The 20,819-nt window shown below is 51.6% G+C and overlaps 1 protein-coding gene across 2 annotated transcripts; it reads right to left on the reverse strand.

The window, feature by feature from the left end:
* Positions 1-18,969, reverse strand: SYNGR1 (synaptogyrin 1). 2 transcript variants are annotated; one of them, XM_039570337.1, is made up of 4 exons: positions 18,788-18,969; positions 7,903-8,140; positions 6,911-7,056; positions 1-4,336 (listed from the first exon to the last, which is right to left on the reverse strand). In XM_039570337.1, exons 1-4 carry the CDS (start codon positions 18,884-18,886, stop codon positions 4,118-4,120), a joined length of 702 nt encoding a protein of 233 aa, XP_039426271.1. In that variant the 5' UTR covers positions 18,887-18,969; the 3' UTR covers positions 1-4,117. The 2 variants fall into 2 exon arrangements, with proteins under 2 accessions (XP_039426271.1, XP_039426272.1); XM_039570338.1 differs by having other exon boundaries at positions 4,244-5,575.
* Between the last annotated feature and the right edge of the window lie 1,850 nt (positions 18,970-20,819).

Genomic DNA, 20,819 nt, shown 5'->3' on the forward strand with positions numbered 1-20,819 from the left:
TAGTATGGTTATTTTGAACGTCATAACTTTATTGAGACACCAGTAGTTACCACCTTCACTTTGTTAACCACAAATATATAGGACATTGTAAACACAGGTGCCGAGGTGGCGGGGTTCGCTGTAGTTGAATTTTGGGACGGACGGGCAGGGGGAGGAGGGGTGAAGGGACACTCGGGCTTAGACAAGACCACTCAGAGGATCCTGTATGCAGCAGGCCATCCATGAGTCATCGTATATACGTATATATGTATAGCTTTATATTATACATCTTTTTAAATATATATATATAATATATATACTATACACAGGCAGTAATGTGGCAGGGCAAGGGGCAGGGCAGCCCAGGTGGTGTTACAAATGCCACACAGGCAGCAGGGAGTTGTCTGGATGGATGGTTTGAACTTGCTGCGTGAGGTGGCCTCACTGGGCTCCTTAACTTGTACCTGCTCTGGGGATGGGAGCTGAGACTCCTGTGGGAACCACCCTGCAATGCTGCCTTCCTGGGTCCTCCCAAGTGCTTGCAAGGGTACAGGGACAAAGACACCTCCTCCCCTGAGGGAACTTCCAGGAATAACGCAGAGAGGAAGGGTGTGTGATGAGGTGATGAACAGGGTGGTGGGGATATGGGTGAGCCAGGGATGGGGACACACCAGGAGGCTGAATCCACAGACAGAACTGGGGCAAGGTTTCATCATCTCTTTGCCCTTCACAGCCTCTGCTTCCACAGAACAGTCCTTTATTTGGGGGCTTTGTAAGATAAGAAGACATCAAGGGGCCATTGCTCCCAACAGGGGATGCATAATCCTCTGTAATCTGAACAAATGGCAGAGGGGGAAGAAAGCCACCTTATCATTTCACTTATACAGCCTTCCCTCTGATCTCCTAATCTCTAGAGTGGGGCTGATCTCACCCACACTTAGAATGCAAAAGGGACATGTTCCAGTCAGCTGCTCAGGTCATGCCTATGATCACCAGAAATAGGCAGCACCTTATCAGAAGCACCTAAGATAAGATAACAAGCCCTTTGGGTAGGTCTCTATGTCTCATCAGCTGCAGAACCAGCCAAATGCCACTGGAAATTGCATTTTGCATTTTAAATGGCTACCTGCAAACAAGCAGAGTCCCACTCCCAGGTCTGTCACCACCAACCCTCCACTGCAAAGGCTGAAAGCACATGAACCCAAGCAGAGCAAGTCTTCTCCCATGAGCAAAAGCAAGAAGTTGTCCAAGCATCTACTGTTGTAGTGTCCCCTGTCACATCAATGCTTTTCTTATGACACAAAGCAAGGAGAACAACCAAGAAGTAACCCAAGATGAAGCCACCTGGCTCATGTCTCACTGAAGTGCTGGTTCTGAGGGGGAGGTTCATTCCTGCCTCAAGCCTACCTGAGCCCATCAGCTGGTTACATGAGGGAAGCAAGCTGAAGAGGATAAAGGAAAGCCTGCTCATTTAGTCAGCCCCAAATGGTGTTTAGCCACCTATGTAACTCTGATGGGAGAAGGGGCATGCAAGATGCTCCTGCACCACACCCCAAAACAGAGCCCAGGTACGTCCCCCACATACTGTCTGTACCTCTCCTTATGTGCCTGGTCACTCACAGAGGAGGGACCTCCCAAAAGGTACAACACATTTTTGTGCTAAGGGGCGGTTATTTATAGCCTCCTCCTCCTCTCAGTTCCCTCCCCACACCCCAAATGAAAGCATGAAGGATGACACAGATGAGTCTGGGTGAGTACAACTAATTTCTCTCCTCCTCCACCTCATCATTCATTCGTCCTTCTCCCCTGGAGGGAGACAGACAGGAGGGTGCTCCCCCCACATCCAGTCACAACAAACCTCTCTCAATAAACTAAACCCGTCCCAAGCCTAAATATTAGGCTGAACCCACAGAAAATGAAGGTCGAGGGGCTTCCTTCCAAAAAGCACCCCTCCTATTTACAGTATTGCATTCACTCAGCCACAGAGCAAGGGATGTGTGCCTGTGCCCAGTCGCTCCTGCTGTGCCCCTAGGGCTACCTGATCCCTCGCTCCCATCCTCACCAGTGGGTAACCACCAGCAAGACGGGGCAAGCCTGGGGAGGACAAGCCATGGGACAGACACCAGGAGCACAAATGTGCTGGTAGGAATGGGGAGAAACAGTGCCTGTATACAGTGGAGAACACTGCTCCACTTCCCTCTGGGAGCCTGCTGCTCTACCGTTTCTACCCCTTCCCTATCTTTGTGGGCCACTGGGAGGAGGGAAGGACTGGTAACCTTGGTGCCCTCCAGATGAGATGTTCACACAGCCACAGGCCAGACCTGTGTCCCGTTCTCCCCACTCCTAAGGGTGCTATGAGGAATAGGCTGCATGTGCTGTGTGGGCACCTACAGGTTTTGGATGTGCTCCTGATCTCTGCTACTGGGACAGTTGCATCAAACAGGGTGGCTGCCTGGGGGATGGAGCTCCTCACTGTTGCAAGATAAACCCTGCTTCTTGTGCTCTTAGAGATGTCTGTGCCCAGGATAATTGTCCAGGTAGCTATTGCTGAATTATTTCCATTCAAGGGAAATCTGGGAATCTGTCTTCACGCACAGACCTAACTTCTAACCTGGAACAGAGAGTGAGCTTCCACAGCTGTGTCTTTACTTGGAGCAAAATCATGAGGAGTGTGGAATGATACCGATACGAGCTCTATCTAAGAGTCAGTGCTGCCACCTAGGCGAGGCTTTAAAGTCAGCCAGGATCTGAGATGCTGCAGAAGAGCACTAAGGTATGGCCTATGCCAAGTACAGAAAGACCAGTTTTCAGACAACTCAGTCTGGCCCCAACCAATTCGCTGCACACCAAGACCTGCTCCCTATCTGAGTGGGAGGCAAAGCTCAGCCATGCAGGGACCCTTCCCAGCTTGGTTGCACCCCTGTGCAAGAGCCAGACACATGCTGGCCACCCCAGCAGCAGTATTTCTTTCTAAGTGGGGTCCTGCTCCATTCCTCTATGCTACAAAGATGGTGTCAGCAAGAGGCTTTGCACTATTGTAAAGGAACAGAGGAACAGAGGAAGGTTCAACAGGACCTGAGGAGCAAAACTGTCTTTCTTCTCCTCCCGCCCCGGGTGAAATGACAAAGCTCTCCTCTCCCCCTCAAACCAGCCCAGCTGGGGTTGAAGGCCCTCAGGGCTCTCTAGAAGCCCACCTCCTCCATCCTTCCTCCCACAGGCACTCTATCTGGGCCCAGAGACTGGGCATGGCTCCCCTCCTGCCTCATCAAACACTGGTCTGAGAAGAGCAGTGACTAGCAGGACGTACAGGTGAGGGAAATCACCTCCACCTCAATCCAAGGGGGCTGAGGAAGGAGTGAATCTCAGGGCACTACCCCTCTGCTCTGCTCAGTCTCTTGCTGTAACCTACAGATGTGCCTGTGATTTCTGATTGTACCTGCAAATCTTTCTTTTTCCCTTCCCATTTTCTCTCCTTGTGCTCCCCCCCTCCCCATACCACTTCTCCCAAACCCTCTAAAAATAAAGCATCCCTCCCTCGCTAGCATGTGGCAGGGAAAAGCCCCCCTGTCTTTACATGGAGGATGCCATTCCTTCTGTCCTCCAGGCCCCTCCTCACACTCTTGTATGCTGACTCCAACACCATTCCCCTTCCTGAGCCACCAGGTGCTCCAGAACTATTTGGATGCTCCCATATCTACTCCAACCTTCAGCGATACAACCTCTTCCAGGAAGGGTCCCAGTCCCTCTCATTTCTTCCGTCTGCCTCCAATACCCTTTCCCCTGCCCTGCTGGTGCCATAGCTCCTCTCCTGTCCACAAGACAGACTCTGTCCTCTGCAGCAAGGCAGGAGGGAGAGGAGGAAAGGGGGGACCTTTCTATTAAAATGCAGATTTTGGAAAAATTTGGTTCTGGAAGGTGGGAGAGGAGAAGGAAGAGGTGATGGGGAAACCTTTTTTCCTTTTTTTTTTTTTTCCTTTTTTAAAAACAATAAATAAAAACAGATGACCCAGAAGGCTGGAGCATAGCTGAGAGCCACCTCTTGTACCACTATGCACGTGTCTTGTTTGTGCCTCGGCTTTCTGCCGGCAGTGGGAACGGGGGCAGAAGGGAAAGGGGAAGGGAAAGGGGCATCGGTGGCTCAGTAGTTCTGCGTTTGGTACCCCTGTGTCTCGGTGTCGAAAGCATCTGCTGGAGGGGGCTGCTGGTACGTCCCCACCGCATCTGTAGCATCCTCCTCGTTCGTGTAGGGAGCATAAGGCATGCCGGAGTCCTGGCTTGGGTCCATGTAGTCCTGGGAGAAGAGGGCCGAATCGGCACCCAGCTGGAAACGCTGATACGCCAGGAATGCCTGGCCCACCTTTAAGGGAGGAGGTGAAGGGAAGACATGGGAAGCAGAGAGGGGAGGGAAGAGGAAAAAGAGGGGGAACGTACCGAAAAAGAGAAACAAACAAAAGTGGGATTAGTAGTGGTTACGGATTAGTGTGCGAGGCCCGCCTGGCAGATCGCCGGTGAAACGCTCCACAAGCACGGAAGTCCACACTGTTCCACAGAAAGCATGAGCCCACAAGGACAGAGGAGGACTGGGCAGGGAAGGCTGCAAGTCCAGCTGTCTGTGTGCAGCCTGCCAAGGCTCCCTGCTCTCTCTGGGATGTTCAGGGCACCTCCTGTCTGCCGGTGGGGTTTCACCAACATCACACGGGTCACGGAGGCTCAGCTGGCACATGGTTATCCCAGTCAGCCCCTCCCGGCTGTGGGAAGGCAATCTGCCTTGGCAACACCAGAGGGCTTGGCTGCTGGGCTGCTGATCTGGCTTGTAAAGGCCAGTAAGGAGAGCAGGATTTAACAAGTACTGAGGTAGAGGTCACCCCCTGAAACCCCTTCACCAGTCAACATCTGCAAGGTGTAGCACAGACCTTAGGAAGGAGCAGCAGGAAGCAAGGCAGCTGCTTCCCAGACCAGGGGACAGTTAGCAAGCCAACTGCTGTCTCCTGCCTCAGGCACTGCAGGCAGTGCACCTTTTGGTGGACTGGGAGAGCCTGGGCACAGGGTTCAGCAGGCATGGCTTGTTGTCCCAGAGCATCCCTGAGAGAGGTGAGCAGTCTAGCAGGTGATGGGGGAGAGGTTTTTGGGGAATGAGGTCTGGGAAGAAATGAAAGAGATAAAATGGTGGGGGCAGAGGGCATCTCCTGGCTGAAGTATTAGGTCTGAGCAGTCATCAAAAAAAGGCACAGTGGTGTTACACATCATTAGTTAGGGTATGGGTGAGGGAGAGAAGGGAGCAGAAGAGGAGAAGAAACTGCCAGTTCCAACTCTCCAGAGAGAGATTCCCCATTCAGTGGACAACCCCACTCCAATTCATTGGCCCATATCTTCCCATCCCATGCCCTGCAGTGACCACACACTCATAGTCAGGGCATTGGAACCAGCTCTGCTCAGTGACCTCCTCCAGCTGCATCCCTCCACTCCTTCCCCCAAATTCTCCCATCAGCAAGGGTCACTAAGGCAGCAAGGATGGGGAGTTAGGGAACAGAGTATTGTATTCCTCCTGAAAATTAATGTCTCTGAGTCTCCGGAAAGCCAGAAATACGAGGAAGCCCTGTGAGGAGAGAGAGGGGAGTGGGAAGGAGAATCAGTAAGGTAGAGCAAACCAGAGTGTTTGACTGAAATAAAAACAAACCCCAAGGAACCAGGCGAAGAGAATTCCTGTTTAGCCACTTGCAAGCCTGTGCATGGGAGAGGATCACTGCAGGTGATGGCACCTCCAAAAGTGTCCTGAGGGACCCCTTGCAAAAGCCTTGCTCCTTGTCAGACTTTCTGCTGGAGCTTGCAAGGGGCTGTCAGCAGCACTCAAGTGCAGGACACAGCTCACGAAGGGAACACACACATTGCTGTCCTTTGATCCTGCCCGGTGTCACCATGGCGAGGGTGCTGAGAGCACAACCCTTTGCAGACCCCCTCCTCTCTGACAGCTTCATGGTCTTACAGCACCTTTCCTATCTGGCCCCTGCCGAACATCAGGGCCTGCAGGAAGAGGAGAAGATAAAGCCACAAGGGCTTATGCATGGAGACAGGGTTAAAATGCTTTCCTGCTTGGCACTGTCCTGTCACTTCAGAAAAAAATCACTTGTGCTTGGTGCTTTCAGAGGCAGGAGGAAGTCATCAGGGATATTTATATTGCACACAACAGCTTTTCCAGGAAACTAGCAATAAGGAACTGCTGGAGAAAGGGCAGTCTTAAGACAGCACCATCACCTTCCTAAAAGGCGACCCAGTGAGGTGGCACTCCAGTGGTGGGTGCAGACAGAGTCCAGAAGAACAATGATGTCATCTTGCATGATGGGAGCAAAGGTGGGAGGGAGATGGGTGCAACCCCTGGCCTGCAGCTCCCTTCTCGGCTTAGTGTCTGTAAGGTGAAAGTGCTGTTGAAGTCCTCTGACACACAGAGAAAACGGTAACAGGTTGTCCAGAGAGGTGATGGATGCCCCATCCCTGGAAACATTCAAAGTCAGATTGAACTGAGCTCTGAGCCACCTGATCTAGTTGGAGATGTCCCTGCTCTTTGCAGGGGGGTTGGACTAGATGGCCTGTAAAAGACCCTTCTGACTCAAATTATTGTATGATTCTATGACAGTGATGGTTGGGGAGCTGGCTTGTGCAAGGCCATATTAAAGGTCTGTTGAAAACACTCCTTACTGGGATATGGGACTCTCCCATTGTGCTTATTAGTGCTCCAAAACCTTCTTCCATGTAAGTTTTTGAGTTCTGTTTCCCAAGTTTACTTCCCAGCCACCTCCTCTCCTGCTTTTGCTTCTCAGAAGCCATGTGACCTGAGATCCCAGAGGGAATCACTCTTAGCCAGTCACCTTTCATTCCCCACACGATAATACAGTACAGAGGACATTTGATCCAACATCATGGCTCCTGTACTCACCCAGGTAAAGATGGAGAAAAATGAGAACGTGATGGCTGCTCGGGCTGCATCCCCTCCCTCATTCAGTGGGTTGTCTTCTGGTTTTGAAGCCTGCCACTGGTTGGTTAGAAAGCAGAAGCCAACGAACCAGAGGAATGCCCAAAAGGCTGGGATGGACCACCGCCGTCATGCCAAAGGGAAGGACAAAGAACAAGATTATGTGTGAGCATAACATATACATATTACATTCCTCTGGAAATTTCAACCCTCTGAGACCCAGCACTATGTTGCAGACTGGGCAAAACTGACCGGTCAGCCATCTGAGGCCAAGTGAGCTGGCAGGCTCCCTGACAGCAAATTGTCAAGGTGACCAAGAGGTGTCTGCAGAAAGAACCTCAGGAGAGTTCATTTGCTTGTGTTTGGATTGATCACAGGACTTGCATTTGGCCTTGGGAGGGAGCCTGAAGGGCTTCCAGTACTAAAGCAATCATCTGGGCTCTATGAAACAGCCATTGCTTCACAATCCTGTCCTGCAAGGACAAGCAAAGAGCAATTCCTTCCACGGGAGCTGCAAAAGAGTGGGAAGCAGCTGGTTTGCAGTTACACAGAGACCAGCTTGTGCTCAGGACAGAACAGCTCAGGGACTCATATCAAGGAAAGGATCACTAACATGCTGTGCCCCCAGGAAATAGGTGAAGGTAGGAGGTACTCACCCTCTCTGCCAGGCACAGGCAGACACCTGGCAGTGAGGAAAATGGGCATTCCAAAGCAGCAGCAAAACAGGGCACAATCCTTCCCCTTCTCCTGTCAGCTGTACATAGGACTGCTAGGAAAGGGGCTAACTGTGAGAGAACTTGCAAGCCCAAAGTCCTTAGCAAATTCAGGTGCTTCACCTGATCCTGCCCTCACTCCCCTCCTGGCCCCTTTGACATACTTCAGGGAGCGCCTGACATTGAGCAGTTTGCCCGAACAGCTGGAACAAGCCACTAGGGCCAAAGAGCCAGGAAGCTCACCCGAGACGCCGATGTCCGAGAGCACTGCCTTCTTGCGGTCCTTGACGCTGCTGATCTGCGGGAAGTAGGCATCCAGAGCCAGGTAAAGAAGGCAGCTGAGGAAGGCGAGGACACCCACGGTAATGCCATAGTTGCAGGCATTGTGATTGCGGTTGAAAATGCAGTGCTCTTCTACCTCATCCACGCGGTTCACGTACCCTTCATTGACAATGGAGCCGAACACCACGATGGAGAACACCTGGTGGGGAGCAAGGCCGGAGACACGTCAGGGCAAGCCCTATCTCCCTGGACCAGCACAAAGGAGCAGAGCTCTGCAGGGGACAGACACCCTTTGCCAGCACCTCTCTGCTCTGCTGAGCTCCTGCCCTGCTGCCTTGCCTGGGTTGTAGCCACAGGGAATTTACTGGGAACGTGGTCTCATTTTATTTCTGAGGATTAACTTAAAATAGGACATTTTTAGATTGAACCTTTTTATCCATCTGACCTAAAGCGATGCAAAGCAGTTGCAGTCTGGAGTAAGGGTGGCTTCCCACAAACACACAGGGAGGTGACATGGAGTGTAAATTGGGATATGGTTTTGGTGCAGGTGCCTGTATACAATGGCTTCAAGTAGTGGAAATCCTCGTAGTCTGCACTTATTCTCCTACTCACTCCTTCCCCTCCAAGAGATTAATTGCTCCTACCATGCATCACTGATTTTATCTAGCAAGCTACTACGCTCTTTTCCCCATCCACCCTCCCACAATCCACAGCCCTGCTTGCTCTGCAGCTCCATTCTGCTGGGCTTCCATCCTCCCCATTTCCCCACATCACACAGCTCTGTCCACCGGTTCTCCATCAGCCCACTCCATGACACCACCCATCCTTCTGTCCACTCACCAACACTCTGTCCATGCCAACACCCTCCAACTTTCCCAACAGATTTTAGGGGCCAAACATCCCTACTCCAGGTCCACTTGTCAGGGCCACTGTGAGTCCTCCCTACCTGTCACCACCACTGCCGCTGCATGTTATTTTAAATCAGGCAGAGTCAAGGATGAGTCCAGGTAGAAATGCCCTAATCCGCAGTTGCTGGTCTAATCTTTGCTCATGGGCTTAGCCTTTGTCACCTGCCACAAGGCTGTCCCTCTTTGACACAGCAGGTTCACCAAAGCAGAGAGCTATTTACAGCAGCCCTAGTCCTGAACCTTGCCTCTCAAACAAACAGCTTCCCCTTCCCCACAGAAGAAAGAGGGGAACAGTAAGGCAGCATGTACAGATTTTTCTTTGCAGGGCATCTGAAGACCTTCAGTAGGAACAGCTGACTGGATGCTGCCTGCAAGAGCCTCAGGGAAATGGGAATGGGACCTCAAGCATGGGATGAAATTACGTATGAAGTGCACTAGGACATCACCAGGGTACTCTGCCAGCCTGGAAGATGTCTGCACAACAAGACCTGGCACCCTTGGAACCACCACCCTATCCCCAAGGAGAAGCAGGCACACAAGAAGACGAGGAGGCCAAGTCTCCTGCTGGAAGTGGAGCTAGGTCTGAGTGTTTGCCTGGTCAGGACCCCAGTTCTACTTAACCCAACCAAGCACCAGAAGACAAACCAGAAAGCAGAGAAGCAGCTTTATGAGTGCAGGAAAATTATTGATTAATGCCAACCCAATACACCACCCGTATCGTCAGTGGGGTTGGATACCCAAGATGCACAGCACAGACCTCTGCTGCTTGGCCTGTGGCATCAAGAACCAGAGAAAAAACCTTACTCACAGCCCCCCAAAAGCCCTTGGGCAGATACTCAACACCAACTACATTTCACCTGCCAAACTCTAACAAATATCCACTGACACCAGTATTATTTTTGCACCTCAAGACTCATAATTGGGTCACACTTGGGTTGCTGAAATTGGGTGTATCACACTAGAACAAAGTAAAAAAAGCTGGAAGCTGGTGTTCCTAAGCGTAGGAACTGCATGGGTTCTCTGAAAATCACAAGAGAGTTTTAAGTTTAGAAGTAAAATAACCTATTTGTCCTCCTCCTCCTTCTTCTTGCAAATCAAGACTGATCGTATTTTGCAGAAATTGCCCGTGAAAATTAAATAAGAATCTCGTCTGCTATAAACAAAGATTTAGTCCTCAAAATTTCAGCCTGAATTGTTTGGAAAGCAGCAAAATTGCAGACAATTACAGCCAGGTTCTTTCAGTGGGATGTCTCACACACCTTCACAACAGGCTGGGCTGACAGGTCTGCCTAGGGTCATTGGCAATAACACCCTGTTCCTCTGACCTGAGGAAGAGTGGACAGACTCCTGAAGTGACATCCCAGTGTGAGGCTGTGACCAGCACTGATGCTGACACCTGAAGTACCAACCTCCATATATTGAGCTTTCAAAGTGGGTGCACTGTTTTCTGCAGCATTAGACAGAAAGCTTATCTTCTCTTTGGAAGATGAGGAACAGCCTCCGCAGTGGCATAGTCTGGTATTCAGTTTTGGTTTAGGACTCAAAACTGGTGAAATGTTGATTCCCTGAGTCAGATAAAGCCTTGCAACAAGCTGTATTGTGAGTCTCTGCTTACTCATTCGGGATGAATGAACTTCTGTAATGGTCTATCCCCAGAGACAATAGCTGTGGAGATATATCCTGATACACATCTTCTCTCTGCTCTTAGCTTTGGGTTTGCTGCTGGGCTGGACAGAGTAATTTCTTTTTGCATTTGCTCTTCCATACCTTTTTATGCTGGCTCATCATAAAGGCACAGCTCAGAGTCACAAGACTAGAGGAACATCTCCCTCTCCCTTATTTTCAAGCAGAGGAGGCATTCCTAACTTCCTTTCTCCATCTGCAGTCAGCCAAGATGCCAGACTTCTCTCCTATGAAGAGAAACCCGTTTCACAGCCTGGAGGTGCCCAAGGTATGACTTACAGGCAAGCATCTGATTTCAGATGATCTTAGGAGTTTTTTGGGGAGATTCCACTAAGCGTGTTCTCACTTGTGAGCAGAATAAGACACTGTGGATGCTTATCTTCTCTCTCCTGAAACAGCCATCCCAAAGTACTCTTTGTCCTTAGGAAAGCTTTCTGTGGACCAAAGCATAGTATCTTAAGATGTCTCCTTCTCTCTGTGTTTTCCTCACCATTGGCATCAGTTCTGATCCATGCTCCACTCCCTGGCACTGCAGAGAGGGCAAAGAGAGGGTGTGCTCCCTTTGCCAGCTTGTCACCACCCTGATGGCACAGCAAAACGCTGTGAGGACCCACTGTGCACAGAAGCCTTGAGCTGGGCTGGATTACACTGACTGGGCAAGAATGGGCAGGCTCAAACCAGAGATTCCAGGCAGAGCTGGACAGCAAAAGAGGTAATTGCTGTTGCTGTTGCTGACAGGCAACATTGCCTGTTTTATTCCCATGATGTCCGTACCCAGAAACTGTTGTGACAAACAATTTTATAAAAAAAAAAATCATAGTTACGAGAGCTTAGGTCTTGCAGCCTTTAATAGAAACTGTTGCACACTTTGTCCATGGCAGCTATTCCTTGTTGGTAAGGGAGCAGCTGGGTGGAAGCTCACTGACGTGGCAAGTCATCTTAGAAAGAGCAAATATATTTTATTTCCTTGATTTCACAATCCATGGCCTGCAAAGATGATCCAAGCAGCAGGTGCAGTATGAATGACTGCCTAGATTATAAACAAAGCACCAAGTTTTCAAGCATGAAGTGTTTATGTTCCTGTTCCCAACACATCTGCAGCACGTCTGAAGAAATGCCAGCGACCAGCAGCACTGGCACAGGCCTCTTACTGCTCTGTGCTACTGCTGCTTGTGTCTTCTCCCCCCACTTGGCACTCGCTGCACAAAGCCTTGCCTACGGCCACTGGTAAAGTGGCCCAAAATACACATCCAGCTGCAAAGAGGAGGCAAGGAGAAGATGGCAGAAGTCTTCTCCTGACTGAGCAGTGAGATGCAGGCAAGGGACTTGTCCATAGGCTAACAGGAGGCTTCCCGAGGCTCCCAAATGCAGCCCATCCTTCCACTCTGCAGAGGGAGATCACTGGCCACTTTCTGATGCTTGGTAACAAAAACCAGGCAGCCATCCCCAGCTTTGTGCACCTGAGCTGCCTCATTTCTTCAGCAAGGCTGCTTCAGGCAGTTAACAGACCTGAAGTAAATAGATTTTTAGGTTGAGAAGGTTTCTTTAAGCCTGCAAGAGCAACATCAGTTGGGCAGGTGTGCAGCCTGTCTGGAGGTACACATTTAATAAGCAGTGATATATTTGGCTACACTCAAAAAAGGGATGAAAAGAGCACTTGGAAAAGATGTGAGCAACTCAGCCCTGCTGCTGGGACCCGGCTTTGCTCCACTTCACTGCTCCTTAAACACCATGTCCATCCACACTGGTTGTTGCAATCATTTTCCTCGATTCCTGTTTTCATCCAAGAGCTTCAAAGACACCAAGTGCAGCCCAGAGCCAGGTGCATTGCAAAGCTGACACAGGCAGAGCAATGTGCCAAAAGATGCAGCAAAATGAACTTAATGCTTAGCACTGCGGGGAGGAGAGAGAGAATCCGAGAGTTTTCCTCTCCTCGTTTCTCAAGGGGCTCATGCTGGCCATTACAAGCATATAAGGGCTCATTACAGTGAGAAAAGTGCAAAACAGGCAAAATTCTGCATCCTGCAGAATTATATACCTTTTTCTTTTCCTCTTGGTAAACTGGGTGATCTGATTTTGCTAAAGGCAAAGGTGAGAGATGAGAAGAGAGGTTCTCCAGTCCCTTCCCACTGTAGGCTCAGCCCTGCAGAGAGCCAGGCAAAACCTCCTGAGCATCATGTGAGGCGCTTTCCACCATGCTGCCCATCCCCAGCCATGCATCAGATGCTCCTGAGCATCATGTGATGGACACAAAGCACAGCCAGCCTCTGGCAGTGCACTAGGATTTTCCTGCACCTCATCCCAGGACTTTGTCACGCTGCCTTCCTGACTTCACCCCCAAGATCCCCATGATGGCTGTGGTGGGGATGAGGCAGAAGAGGGTTTCTGCCGAGCTGCCTGCTTGGGCTCGCTGCAATGCCCTCCAGTCACAGCCTCTGTCGCACTGCGTGCTGCCTCTCCCTCTCACACACCCCCTTTTTTATTCTGTTATAGAGAGGAAATAGTTTGATGACATAATATTCCTCATGGGACTTCAAATCAAATCCCCCTCAGGCAGAACAAAGCCATAACCTCTTCTGAGTCTGATCTGGTAATGACCAAGAATAAATCTGTTTAAAAAAAAGCAAGAGCAGGAGATGGTGCAAATGATAAACTGGCAGAGATGATCTGGCTTTCATTTTCATTCAGCCACTTGCAAATGGAGTCTCTGAAAAGCCTTGGAGTGCGTTGCACAGACATGGAATATTATTATTATTGTCATTAAATCTACTTGTATTTAGTTCATTTTGAAGAAAACACATGCAGCTTTTGAGATGCATGGGACTGGCAGCTTGGAAACAGGCGGGCTCTATTTATTCCCCCCAGCCAGCACCACGCAGACAGCAAACAGCTCCTGCCCACAGTCTCGACAGTGTCTGAGCCTTGTGCAGGTGCTGGAGGGGGCCAGTCTCTCTGGACCCCATTTCCCTGAACATGGGACAGGGGAAGAGCACGGGTATGCCAGCATCTCCCTCCCAGCTCACCCTCCCTGGCCATCAGCCACATGGCACCAGCTCCTCAGCCAGGGCTGAGCTGGAGCAGGTGACTGAAGGGAGAAAGGTTCCAAATCCCTAATTCCTACCATGGGATCTGGGACATGCTTTTACTGGCCAGCCAGCTTCTTTTTCACACATGGTTTGGCAGCTGACTGCCTGGCCATTAACCCTTCTGCCTCCCACCAGACCTGTGCTCAGATTTCACACACTTCCTGTGGTTAAACAGCATCTTCTGTCCCACCACTACTGGTGGCAACCCTCCACAATCACACATCCATGGTGGTATCCAGGTTCTTCTGTGCCTTCTAGATGGTCCCTACATTGCTATGGCACTGGTCAGTGAAGTGACCACCCAAAAGTTGCATCTTTTTCCAAGAGGAAGAGTTCCGTTTTCTTTCTAGCAACATATCTCCCCTTCCTTGGCTTGGCTGTGGCAGCATAGGACGAGAACTGCACCCCTTGCCACATGCAGTGACTGTTCCTCTTGCAGCCACGTGAGTCCTCTCTGCTGCCTTGTTTTGCCACAAATATTTGCATTAGCCATGTCCCATCACCATGCAGGTGCTGGAAGGGGCCAGTCTCTGCTTCTCCCCTGTATGCCTCTCATGTTTTGAAACAGCAGATTATGTATGGTTGTCTTACTTCTTGCTCGTGTTTCTGACTGTCTTTGGTCTTTGCGCTACTTCTCAGATTTTAATCTGGAAATGTCATTAATGAGAGATTTGTTTCTGCTCCAAGATCCTTCCTGGAAATGCTATGCTGGAAACAACACAACCTGCTGTATCCAACCTGAATCACTGTGCAACTGTGCATATCTGTTGTTCATCTTCTGACACAGCCTTTCACCCAATCCCTGCGACAGCAAACCCCCAAAAACCCTTTTGAAGCTGACTGAGGCAAGGGCATCCCACGAAGAACTGTCCCTTGGGCTTGACTGACAGCACGTGCTTTGAACAGCTGCATTTCTCTCATCTGCACCAAGGTACCTCGCAAGCACGCAGCCAGCGAGCGTGGTGGCTGCAGCAAAACCGGGGTGCAGGAGCAGAGGCAGAAAGCATGAGCTATGGGCCAGGAACATGGGGAATGTCTCAGCTAAACTAACTTGAGATAGAAAGAAGGTGGGAGCCCAGTTGCAGCTGGTTTTAGACTAACAAGGTCTCCAGGCTCTAAGGCTCAGTTTAATCACTATTACAAGCCCACACTGTGTGTCCTTGGGAAGAGACAAGTGGTGGTGTAAGCCAAGCATGAGTGTGGCAAGCCAGGGACCTGCTGGCAAGGCAGGAGATGGGGCTCTCTGCCATGCTGTAGCTAGTTCCCATCCTCCAGCTTTCAGGTGCCAGCCTGTCATGGGGAAGCCAGGCATGTGGTTCACCTGTCCTTCACCTGCCTTGTCTGCTCAGCTGGAGCTGCTTGGGATGTAAATCGCAGGAGACAGCGATTCTTGTACCAGCTCAAATGTTCTGGATACTCCTATCAGCCAGAGGACATGGTGGCAACAGCAGCAGGTGATGGAAAAGGAGATGAAGCACCTCTCCTCACCAAACCTCCCTTCGGAGAGGCAGTGATCTTGGTGTCGGAGGGGGACTTGGCACCTCAATCTATGTGACAACTTTTAATGGGCTGCTTTGTCTGTGCAGCTCTGGTTGGAAATACTCTTACTTAAGCCCACATCCAAGCAAGCTGGGCCTGCTTCCAAAAACAGTGTTACTTTTGCCTTGTTAGGCTTTTACATCGAGCAGCACTTCAGTTTCTCCAGCAAGCAGGTTTCCAAGCAGACAGGAGCACCTGGAACAACCTGTTTCGATTAGCATTTTACTTATTTACGGCACCAGCATTACGTCCAACGCCTGTGGGTTGCAGAGGAGCCACCCAGCTCCCCTGCACTGGCTGTGGAGAGCTCTGCTGCACTGCCCTGTGGGTCAGGGCACAATGGGAATAGCTAGGGATGTGCTCACACTTGCCTGCTTTATTTCAAGAACAATCCTGAAGTTGTGCAGCCCCAGCTCGGTGTGGGTCACTAGCTCCAGCTGTAGCACCAACAACTCCAGCTTCTGGGTCATCTAAACATCCAAACCTGGCATGGGCACCCCACAGGGCCACCACTGATCACCAGCACACGCACCAGGCAACCAGGCAACCTTTCTGTAGGGAGACACTCACTCTGCTACGCCTGCTGACCTCCAAAGCACCCACGAAACCTGAGCTGCCTTGCAGCACAGTCCTGGTAGGCAGATGTTCCAGAATTGCTAAACATTTTCCATAGTTTAGCATTTTCCTTGTCAAATTTATCCTATCTCCTCTTCAGCAAGGAGCAACATAAACAATCTTCGGTCACCCATCTGTTCCTGATCCTGCAGTTCTCCTCGGAGATTTGCCGCCACCTCAGTTGGGCTGCAAACTCCCTGGGCAGGAGCCAGTTTTGGTGCCTGTTGGTGGAAAGCCATATGCACCTCTGTGCCATCATGAAGTCTGCTAAAAGGCAGCATGACCCGAGCACAAAGTCAGTGCCTGACGAAGCGATCATGAGAATTTCTGCTCTCAGTGAAAGCTCATCACATGAAACAGGCCAAAAGGAGCCTCCAGCTTGCCCTGGGGAGACAATGGACCATTCATGCCATGAGCAGGATAAAGGCAAATGAGATCTCAGGATATGGCAGGCAGAATACTTTCAGGGTGCGTGCAAGAGCGTGTGAAAGGAAAGACTCTCTGAGAGACCACGAGGAGGGAAAGCCCTTGGCCACCAGAAGAGCTTGGCTCATAGAGCCTGGCACTAGAAAGTCTAAGTATGGATGCAATCACAGTTTATAAATACCACGGGGAAAACACCAGGGACGGAAAAGCATCATTTAAACTGAAGGGCAAAAGATCACAAAAGTAAACGGATAGCAGACAGATTTACAGTGGAAAGCCTCTGACCACTGGAACCATGGAACCCTCTCTCAGAGAAAGTGAGAAGGGAAGAAAACCACAAACTAGTCTTTTTTCAGCGAAGTTCAATCAATTTATGGAAGGGGCCATAAAGAGTCTGGTACTTGTGACAGCCTGAGAGAGGATTTCACAGCCCACAAGGACCCCTCTTGATATCAAGTTTAAAGAAATGACCAAAACTACAACTAAATATTTGGGGTGAGCTTTTGATTCCCCAGCTTTGTTAAGGGAGAGATGCTCAGGAGGACAGACAAGACCAAGCCAGTGGAAAAGGAGGAGAAGAAGGCATAGCCTTGCACCACAACAGCCATGCTACCCTCCCGTGTTGAATTGCTGACCTGGAGCACCTCCAGCTTCGGCAAAAGGACTTTAATTTCCAGGGCCAAGTGAAGTGCCTGGGATAAATCCCATCCTGTCCTCTTTCAAGGTCAGATGGGCAGGGAGAAATAGCGAGGGGTCCCAAGGAGATGCCACTCTCCAGCAAGTGCTTCTTGCCAGGAGGGACCTTGCAGGGCACACAAATGAGCTCGGCAAGCAAGCCAACACTGCCTGAGATACTCTGGAGCAGATTAGGTGCCTAATTAAAAAACAAACGTATTTCTTGTTCTCTCTCCCTCACCTGGTGCCTCTGGGAAGCCAAAATCCTGCAGTGCTTGGATGAAGGGGAAAAAAAACACCAGACTGAGAGGCAGCTAGAGAAAGATGAAATTCTGCCACAGAGATTAGCAACGGGAGAGCTTTTGTAGGTCACATCACGTCCATCATCCCTGGGCACACAGGCTGGCTCCACTCCAGCCTCCCAGGGGTGAGGGGCACGCGTACCCCCTCGCCTGGCGCCCAGCAGCAGCCCCGGCGCAGCCAACCCGCTCCCAGCGTGATGTGCTGTACTGTAAACAAGCTCAGGCAGATGGACAGACAGACAGAATGCCTGCATTAATCAAGTCCTCAGCTGTCCTGGGGCTCTCCAGCCACCCTCCGAATCACCCAGAGGGGACGTCACGTACCCACCCGGCTGGGAGGACAAGGGCTGCCTCCCCACCACCACCGGCAAGCCAGGCCACCTTCCCTTTTCCTCCTTGTTTCCACCTGGCACTGCTTTTATTTTACTTTCCCAAAGCCAGCCTGCTGCTTTGCCTCCCAGCTCCCATGCGCATGTGTCTCCCCTGCTCCCTCTCCCTGCCCTCCCTTCTCCGCTCCCGGCTGAGACCTCAATCTCTCCCCCGCCAGCTCGCTGCTGCAGCTCTCGCTCCCTTAATCCCAATGACCTTCTTGCACAAACGCGCCAGCCCCATGGGCAGCCATGGGATCAGCGTCGCGGGAAGAGGGAGAGACCTTCCCGTGACACCCCCGTTAGGCGCCTCTTTCCCCCTGCCCCCTTCCCCACGAATTACAGAGACAAAAACATTACAGGGAAAGCAGGCTGGGGGGCTGAGAGGATAAGGGTGAAACAGAGACCGACATCCAGCCCCTACAGCCGCTTCAACTCACCCCAGCATGGCCTGAGCCCAGCTCCCTCTGACCCACAGGGAAGCAATTCCAGGACTGCAGCATCCCCCCTCCCGGGCTCCCCCTGTGACCCCACATCCTGCTGCCTCCCTGCACCCACCATAAACGCACTGGCGTGGAAGAGTGAGAAGACAACCCACACCTGAGATGGAGACAGGGTCACCGTACAACCTGACTCACCCTTTTCCTCCCCATGGAAGAAACCCCAAACCAGCCTGCTCTCACCCCATATGGGCCTATATCCACACATGCAGATATATGTACATACAGCTGTACATCTGTGTGCACACATACATGTGGATATACACGGAGATTTATACATACAGAGATATATAAACCCAGAGACAGATCCCTATTTCCAAATATACCTGCATACGTACATAACAGAAATACAGCCATAAATGCTATGGAAGCGTATACGTACATATCTGTATGTGTACAGATCTAGGCTGTGTGGAGGGCATATTGACGGACACATGCATATTATATATGTCGATACATGCGCATACACATGCATATATAAAGCATATAATAATAAATACGTAATACATAACAGCATATGATGATAACGACATATAATAACATACGGTATGTAACATACAGCGTAATGAGTTTATATATATGTGTGTGTGTGTGTATGCAGGTGTGCAGGAAGGTCAGGGTCGGGACCGGTGCCGGCCGCCCGCCCCGCAGGGAGCCCCGCGCCCCCCGCAGCCCGGCGGGTCGCCCCCCGCCCCGGTGCCGGTGCCGGTGTCGGTGCCGCCCCCGGGGGCGGCGGGGCCTTACCCAGGAGACGAACCGCAGGATGGTCTGCGGCTGCCGGATGAAGGCCTGCGGGTCGAAGGCGCCGCCGGCTTTCCCCGCTCCGAAGGCGCCCCCGTCCATGGCGGCGCGGGGGTGGGCGGGAGGCAGGCGGGGGGCTCGCCGGGCTGCGCCGAGCCGCGCCGAGCCGAGCCGTGCCTGGCAGCCCGGCGGCGACGAGCCGCGCGCGCCCGCCCACGGGGACGCGCCGCGCCGGGAGCGCGCACCCACCCTTCCCCCCGCCCCACCGCGGCACCTGGCGAGGACAAATGCGGGGCCGAGCGGGCGGGGGCCGTGGGGCTGGAGGGTGCGGGCACTGCGGGGGGTGGGAACACCTCCCCGTACAAAGGCAGCCCGCCCCAGAGGGCAGCCCATCCTGGGGGAGGGATGGGGGCCATGCCGCTCCTGGCTTCTGTAGGGCCCAGCAGGGCCAGCCCCCCGCCTGCCCACACGCCCTGGTCGGCCCTAGTGAGGCCGCATCTGGGGCTGTGTCCAGTCCTGGGCTCCCCTGTACACAAGGAGCTACAGGAGAGGGTCCCGCAGAGACCTCAAAGATGATTTGGGGTCTGGAGCATGTATTGGAGGGAGAGACTGCGGGAGCTGGGCCTGCTTAGTCTAGAGAAGACAAGACTGAGAGGGGATCTCATTATTGCACACAAATACCTCAAAGGTGGGTGGATGGTGCCAGACGCTTTTCAGTGGTGCCCAGCAGAGCAATGGCCATAAGCTTTTAAAACACAAGAAGTTTCACTTCAACATGAGGAAGAACTTCTTTACATTCAAGGTGGCAGAGCACTGGAACAGGCTGCCCAGGGAGGTCATGGAGCCTCCCTCTCTGGAGACATTCAAAACCCACCTGGATCCTTTCCTGTGTCACCTGCTCTAGGTATCCGTGCCAAAGGACTAGGTGATCTCCTGAGGTCCCTTCCAGCCCTAGCAATTCTGTCATTCTGTGATGCTACCCAACAGAGGCCCCCATAGAGGGGTAAGGCTGGGCCCTTGGGTGCAACCCAATATCCCAGAGGCCGGTTCCCTCACCAGATGCCTCCCCCTGGACAGAGAAGCCCGGTGAGCCTCAAAAACACATTGCAGCAAAGCCTTGGGCTCTCATTTCCAACATCCACCACCCTACCCGCACTGTGTCCCTGGGAGGGGGTGGGAAAAGGCCCTTTGTGAACGTGGGGAGTCCAGATTTTGGGGACGAAGGGATGTGTGGGGAGAAGCCTTCCAGCCCTGGGGGCAGTTCCAGCTGCTTGGCCCATGCTTTTTGTGCAGAGTGGCTGCATACCAGCAGTCTGCTGTCTGCTGCAGAGTCCCCGATAATCTGTATTAACAGAATTGAAATGGAAAACAAGCCCTTGGGTTGTGACATGGTTCCCTGAGCTCAGCAGTGGAAGCCTAAAATGTATAAGAGCTAAAGGCAAATGTATGGGGGAGATGGAAGAGCATTTAAAGCCCAACCCATGGGTACCCATTGGGAGTTGCACCCCAAAAAGTGAGCAGCCATCCCTCACCTTTTGTGGAGCTCCTTTTGAGGGGTGGGTTGGAGATAGAAGATGGGCATTCCTCCATCACATCCAGCCACAGAATTCTAGAATGGTTTGGGTTGGAAGCGACCTTAAAGGTTATCTAGTCCAAATTCCCCTGCAATGAGCAGGGACATCTTCACCTAGATCAGCCTGCTCAGAGTCCTGTCCAACCTGACCCTGAATCTTTCTAGGGATGGAGCATCCCTGTTTTAGGAAGATGAGCTGCAGTGCCAGCACAGCTGGATCCTTAGCTCTCCAGTTCATTCTGGGTGCAGGAATCTCCCCACAGTGTTGTGTCCTGTAAGTCCCAGGAGATCCTGAGGGCAAACTGGGTGCCCTACGTGCAGGAGGCTCCAGATCAGCCAGCTCTGTGTCCCACTGATACGATTGCCTTGGGTTTGCATCGCCTTCCATACCATAGGCAATGGTGGATTAAGGCCCATGTTCATTATAATGACACAGATGAAATTTCATTAAATGAAATTTTG

This window comes from Corvus cornix, chromosome 1A, assembly GCF_000738735.6.
Source record: "Corvus cornix cornix isolate S_Up_H32 chromosome 1A, ASM73873v5, whole genome shotgun sequence".
NCBI lineage: Eukaryota > Metazoa > Chordata > Aves > Passeriformes > Corvidae > Corvus > Corvus cornix.